Source organism: Pleurodeles waltl, chromosome 9 (genome assembly GCF_031143425.1).
Source record: "Pleurodeles waltl isolate 20211129_DDA chromosome 9, aPleWal1.hap1.20221129, whole genome shotgun sequence".
Lineage (NCBI taxonomy): Eukaryota > Metazoa > Chordata > Amphibia > Caudata > Salamandridae > Pleurodeles > Pleurodeles waltl.
The window spans coordinates 1,171,155,226-1,171,162,077 of NC_090448.1; the positions used below are offsets into that span (position 1 = coordinate 1,171,155,226).

A 6,852-nucleotide genomic window follows, 5' to 3' on the forward strand; every position below is an offset into this window, starting at 1 on the left:
GAGGGGTTGTATCTGGTGGTTCTGGTTGCATGGTTGGGCCGGTCCTGGTTCTGTACAGAGGGGTTGTATGATGGTGGTTCTGTTTGCATGCCTGGGCCGGTCCTGGTTCTGTACAGAGGGGTTGTATCTGGTGGTTCTGGCTGCATGCCTGGGCCGGTCCTGGTTCTGTACAGAGGGGTTGTATCTGGTGGTTCTGTTTGCATGCCTGGGCCGGTCCTGGTTCTGTACAGAGGGGTTGTATCTGGTGGTTCTGGTTGCATGGTTGGGCCGGTCCTGGTTCTGTACAGAGGGGTTGTATGATGGTGGTTCTGTTTGCATGCCTGGGCCGGTCCTGGTTCTGTACAGAGGGGTTGTATCTGGTGGTTCTGGTTGCATGGTTGGGCCGGTCCTGGTTCTGTACAGAGGGGTTGTATCTGGTGGTTCTGTTTGCATGCCTGGGCCGGTCCTGGTTCTGTACAGAGGGGTTGTATCTGGTGGTTCTGGCTGCATGCCTGGGCCGGTCCTGGTTCTGTACAGAGGTGTTGTATCTGGTGGTTCTGGCTGCATGGTTGGGCCGGGCCTGGTTCTGTACAGAGGGGTTGTATCTGGTGGTTCTGGTTGCATGGTTGGGCCGGTCCTGGTTCTGTACAGAGGGGTTGTATCTGGTGGTTCTGTTTGCATGCTTGGGCCGGTCCTGGTTCTGTACAGAGGGGTTGTATCTGGTGGTTCTGGTTGCATGGTTGGGCCGGTCCTTGTTCTGTACAGAGGGGTTGTATCTGGTGGTTCTGGTTGCATGGTTGGGCCGGTCCTGGTTCTGTACAGAGGGGTTGTATCTGGTGGTTCTGGTTGCGTGCTTGGGCCGGTCCTGGTTCTGTACAGAGGGGTTGTATCTGGTGGTTCTGGTTGCATGCCTGGGCCGGTCCTGGTTCTGTACAGAGGGGTTGTATCTGGTGGTTCTGGTTGCGTGCCTGGGCCGGTCCTGGTTCTGTACAGACGGGTTGTATCTGGTGGTTCTGGCTGCATGGTTGGGCCGGTCCTGGTTCTGTACAGAGGGGTTGTATCTGGTGGTTCTGGTTGCATGGTTGGGCCGGTCCTGGTTCTGTACAGAGGGGTTGTATGATGGTGGTTCTGTTTGCATGCCTGGGCCGGTCCTGGTTCTGTACAGAGGGGTTGTATCTGGTGGTTCTGGTTGCATGGTTGGGCCGGTCCTGGTTCTGTACAGAGGGGTTGTATCTGGTGGTTCTGTTTGCATGCCTGGGCCGGTCCTGGTTCTGTACAGAGGGGTTGTATCTGGTGGTTCTGGCTGCATGCCTGGGCCGGTCCTGGTTCTGTACAGAGGGGTTGTATCTGGTGGTTCTGTTTGCATGGTTGGGCCGGTCCTGGTTCTGTACAGAGGGGTTGTATCTGGTGGTTCTGTTTGCATGCTTGGGCCGGTCCTGGTTCTGTACAGAGGGGTTGTATCTGGTGGTTCTGTTTGCATGCTTGGGCCGGTCCTTGTTCTGTACAGAGGGGTTGTATCTGGTGGTTCTGTTTGCATGCTTGGGCCGGTCCTGGTTCTGTACAGAGGGGTTGTATCTGGTGGTTCTGTTTGCATGCTTGGGCCGGTCCTGGTTCTGTACAGAGGGGTTGTATCTGGTGGTTCTGTTTGCATGCCTGGGCCGGTCCTGGTTCTGTACAGAGGGGTTGTATGATGGTGGTTCTGTTTGCATGCCTGGGCCGGTCCTGGTTCTGTACAGAGGGGTTGTATCTGGTGGTTCTGGTTGCGTGCCTGGGCCGGTCCTGGTTCTGTACAGAGGGGTTGTATCTGGTGGTTCTGGTTGCATGGTTGGGCCGGTCCTGGTTCTGTACAGAGGGGTTGTATGATGGTGGTTCTGTTTGCATGCCTGGGCCGGTCCTGGTTCTGTACAGAGGGGTTGTATCTGGTGGTTCTGTTTGCATGCCTGGGCCGGTCCTGGTTCTGTACAGAGGGGTTGTATCTGGTGGTTCTGGTTGCATGGTTGGGCCGGTCCTGGTTCTGTACAGAGGGGTTGTATGATGGTGGTTCTGTTTGCATGCCTGGGCCGGTCCTGGTTCTGTACAGAGGGGTTGTATGATGGTGGTTCTGTTTGCATGCCTGGGCCGGTCCTGGTTCTATACAGAGGGGTTGTATCTGGTGGTTCTGTTTGCATGCCTGGGCCGGTCCTGGTTCTGTACAGAGGGGTTGTATCTGGTGGTTCTGGTTGCATGGTTGGGCCGGTCCTGGTTCTGTACAGAGGGGTTGTATGATGGTGGTTCTGTTTGCATGCCTGGGCCGGTCCTGGTTCTGTACAGAGGGGTTGTATGATGGTGGTTCTGTTTGCATGCCTGGGCCGGTCCTGGTTCTGACCCGCAGGCTTGTGTCAGATTGGGTCAGTATTTGTTCTGTGGTGTTTGTTGTGTCCCTGAAAGTGTTCTTGGATCTGGTCACGTCACGTCTTTGGGGTCTGGTGTCATCAGTGAGGGGCGTGGCCTAGAGATGCTTGCGGTCCAGTCCTCAGTCACACTTCTGATGTCTCCCTCCGGGGTCAGGGTGATCCCGGACCTGGAATCAATGGCCGGTCCTTACCTTCTGGTCCACGATGCTGCAGGCCCGCTCCCGGAGCGGGGCCAGGCTGGGCTCCCCCGGCTCCAGCTGCACCGCCTCCCGGCTCAGCCCGATCTGGATCTGCAGCGAGAGCCCATGGGGGCTGGGGGGCCGGATCACTGGGGGGGCGCTCATGGAAAGCTGCAGCAGAAGTCCAAGGAGCCCAGAGGGAAATCCACAGTCGGTGCAAACCCCACAGCCAATCGGAGTTTTCCAGGAACAGAGAAGGGATCAGAAAATAGGAGTATTTAGGAAGAGAGCAGCAGAGGTGAGCGTGGAGGAGAGAAGAGGAAGGCCGGAAGAAGAGAAGATACAGAAGGCAGAAGAGTAGAGAAGAAGTGCAAAGAGAAGGAAGGCGCAGAGGAGGGGGGGGGGCAGCAGAGAACAAGAAGAGAAGAGGGCAGAGAAGTGCAAATTAAAGAGGAGAAAATGAGAATGGAGAAGAAGGAAGCAGAGAAGAGAAGAAAAGAAGAGAACAGTGAAGAAGAAAGAAGGGACAATGAAAAGAAAGAGTGGAATAAGAGAAAAGAGAGAAGAGCAATTTTTGAAGAGAAAAGAAAAGAAGAGTAAAAAGGAGAAAGGAGCAGGAAAGAGAAAGAATAGAAGACAACAGTGAAAAAGAGAGAATAGAAGAAGGGAACAGTGAAGAGAAAGAATGGAAGAAGAGAAGAGAGAAGAGAGTTAACTGAAGGGAAAATAGAAGAAGAGTGAAGAGAAGAAAGGAGCAGAGAACAGAAAGAATAGGGGAAGAGAAAAGAGAAAAATTAAAAGAAGAAGGGAGCAGAGAAGAGAAGACAATGGAGAATAAGCTGACAGAGAAGTGAAGAGAGCAGAGAAAACAAAACAGAATGCAAAGAAGAGAGAAGAGAAGAATGGACAAGAGAGGAAAACAGCAGAGGAGACAGTCCAGAAGGGAGCACAGAAGAAAGCAGAACAGAAGAGAAAGCATAAGAGGGAGCAAATAATTACAGAAGGAGCAGAAGAGAGAGGAGATAACTAAAAAACACAAAAGACAACAGTGAAGAGTACAGAGTGGAAAAGAACAGAGAAGAGGGTGGCACAGAGGATATGTAGAAACAAAAGGCAAGTGAGAAGATAATAAAATAGCACACAAGAAAATAACAAACAAGAGAGCAGAGATTAAGGGAGATTAAGGGACAGCAGTGAACAGAGTTCACCAAAGAAGGGGCAGAGAATCTGACAACAGAGAAGAGAGTACTTAGAGACCAGAGAAGAAGGGGTCAGAGAAGAGGGGAACAAAAGAAATCAGAGGAGTGAATCAGAGAGGAGGAGATCCCACGCCAGGTGAGAAGAGATCACTTGAGCTCAGAGGAGAAACATCACATTAGAAGAGCCAAGAGTAGCAGCGAGCAGACCAGAGAGACTAGAGGCCATATGAGAAGAGATCAGTGGCAGAGGAGAGCTCAGAGGAGCACAGATCAGACCAGAGAGGAGATCAGAGGCCATAAGAGAAGAGATCAGAGGGGCAGAGGAGAGCTCAGAGGAGCGCAGATCAGACCAGAGAGATTAGATGCCATACGAGAAGGGATCAGAGGGGCAGAGGAGAGCTCAGAGGAGTGCAGATCAGACCAGAGAGATTAGAGGCCCTATGAGAAGAGATCAGAGGGGCAGAGGAGAGCTCAGAGGAGTGCAGATCAGACCAGAGAGATTAGAGGCCATATGAGAAGAGATCAGAGGGGCAGAGGAGAGCTCAGAGGAGTGCAGATCAGACCAGATAGGAGATCAGAGACCATAAGAGAAGAGATCAGAGGGGCAGAGAAAAAGTCAGTGGAGCGCAGAGCAGAGAGGAGACCAGGCAGCAGAGTAGAAGGGCAGAGCAGAGGACAGAGGAGAACATATCACAGTAGAGAAGCAGGGAGGACACCGGGCAGCAGAGTAGAAGAGATCATACCGTGGAGAAGAGGACAGAGGATAGCAGACAAGCAGAGGGGAGACCAGGGAAAACATAGAGATCAGAAGAGCGCAGGTTAGAGCAGAGAGGAGACCCAGCAGCAGAGAAGAGATCAGAGGAGCAGAGAAGAAGTCAGAGAAGTGCAGATCAGAGAAGATATCAAATATCAGATGAGAAGCGATTATACATGCAGAGAAGAGATCAGAGGCGATCGGATCAGAGAATCAGGAAGGATACCAGGCAGCAGAGAGCAGAGGAGAAGAAATCAGAGAAGCGCAGCTCAGAGCACTAGCCAGGAGAGTAGATATCAGAGGAGCACAGAGCAGAGAGGTGACCAGGCAGAGGAGAAGAGATCAGAGGAGCGCTGATCAGAGCACCAGACAGGAGAGCAAAGATCAGAGGAGCACAGAGCAGGCAGAGAGGAGACCAGAGGAGATTGGATCAGAGCACCAGCCAGGAGAGTAGAGATCAGAGGAGTACAGAGCAGAGCAGAGACCAGGCAGAGGAGAAGAGATCAGAGGAGAGCAGAGAGGAGAGCCAGCAGCACAGAAGAGGTCAGAGGAGCTCAGATCAGAGGAAGGCAGACCAGTGTACCAGCCAGCAGACCAGAGATGAGGAGTAGAGGGCAGAGATGAGGCAGGGGAGAAGAGATCAGAGGAGAGAAGAGAGGAGAGCCAGCATCACAGAAGAGATCAGAGGAGCGCGGATCAGAGCACCAGCCAGGAGACCAGAGACCAGGACGAGGCGCTCAGAGGAGCCGAGGGGAGTCGGGGTCCACCGAGCCCACAGCATCAGCAGCGCCGGAGCAGAGGGAAAGTTTTCAGAAGCGGCCCCAGGAGAGCACGAGCCACAAAACGCGGGGCTCGGGCCGGGATCCAGTCAGGGAGGGATCCGGCCGGGGAGCCACCCGGGTGATCCACCGCCTGCCCGCTCTGCCTCCAGCCGAGCCCAGAGAGGGGGAGCCTGAGATGAGAAGAGCAGGAGGAGGGATGGGGGGGAGGGAACACCGACATGGAGGAGGAGAGAGGGAGGGCAGACGGAAGGGTGCACGGGGCAGAAGTGTCAAACAGCGCCACGGGCGCGAGCGAGAGAGGGGGTGCAGTGGAAGAAGAAAGGAGATGAAAGGAGGGGACAGAATAAGATAAAATCAGGAGCGGGGAGGGATAAGGGGAGGAGAAAGGGGCGGGGAGAGAGAGAACTGGGAGGAAATGAGCCGGGATGAGGAGAGGGGGGAAGGATGGAGAGACGAGAGAGAAAACGTACCGAAGGGGAAGGAGCAGAGGGGGCAGGTGATGAGAGGAGGAGAGGACTGATGGAGGGGGGGGGGGGGGGGTGAGGAAGAGGGGGAGAGAACAGGACAGAAGAGGAAGGGGGTGCAGTCCGGGGGGGGGGGGGGGGGGTCCAGGAGGGGCCACTCACCGCCGCCACAACTCCAGGCAGAAACTCCAGTTTGTGAGCGAAAAGTACAGGGGTTCCATAGTGGGGGGCGTGCGGGGGTGCAGAGCGACCTGCAGAACTAGGGAACTCCACAGAAATGTGAGCACTCCTCATGGGCAGAACTGTGGGCGTCTATCATGGGCACACATGCGGGGGGGTGCATAACGGGAAAATAGGGGGACGCAGAACTCGAAGAGATGTGAGCGTGCATAATGGGAGGAAATGAGGGAATGAGATGAAATGCAGGTGCGAAATGTGGGGAATACATAGTGGGGAAAAAGGGGGTGCATAATGTGAAGTCATGGGAAGGAGTGTGGAGAATACAAAATGGGAAATATGAGGGGGTGCCCAACGGGAAGGAATGCGGGGAGTACATCATGGGTAAAATGAAAGCTTGCTTAATCTGAAACAACGTGAAGGTAGAAAAAAGGGAAGGAACGTGAGGACTAAATAATGAGGCAAATGAGGGCGGGGCCTGCTTTAGGGCGGTGCAACCGGTGCAACCACACCCGGCGCTGAGTTCCAGGACGCAGTATTTAGAAATAACCTATGGGCTTCAACCACCTGCTGCACAGTTCCTAATGTGTCTAGCACTTTTCAGGCAGCAATAAACAACTGCAGATAAGTCTGGTGATTGATGTTCCTGCTGGAGAGAGATCAGAGCTTTGTCTAGTGGAAGTTTTAACTCTTCATAAAGTAGCACAGAGGGTTACTGTGCCTGCTGCGAAGAACAAGTACCGTGCAGGTCACAGAACTGTATTTTCTGTGCAGTGCTTAGTCAGTTACTGCTTTTGTCAAGGACATCGTTTTGTCACTTCATAAGTTACATACATAAGTCCTAATGTAGCACAATGAGCTATGAACCGTCACCAAAGAGCTGCATTCAAACTGTATGGTATATGTTAGAACATTATGGCCCAGA

At 53.5% G+C, this 6,852-nt stretch overlaps 1 protein-coding gene across 2 annotated transcripts in view; it reads right to left on the bottom strand.

The window, feature by feature from the left end:
• Positions 1–5,618, bottom strand: part of PRKD1 (protein kinase D1) — a 720,579-nt gene extending 714,961 nt beyond the window's left edge. For both annotated transcript variants that reach the window (XM_069209053.1, XM_069209052.1), the window contains exon 1: positions 2,564–5,618. In XM_069209053.1, coding sequence (XP_069065154.1) covers positions 2,564–2,716 — 153 coding nt within the window. In that variant the 5' untranslated portion in view covers positions 2,717–5,618. The remainder of the gene's footprint in view (positions 1–2,563) is intronic.
• Between the last annotated feature and the right edge of the window lie 1,234 nt (positions 5,619–6,852).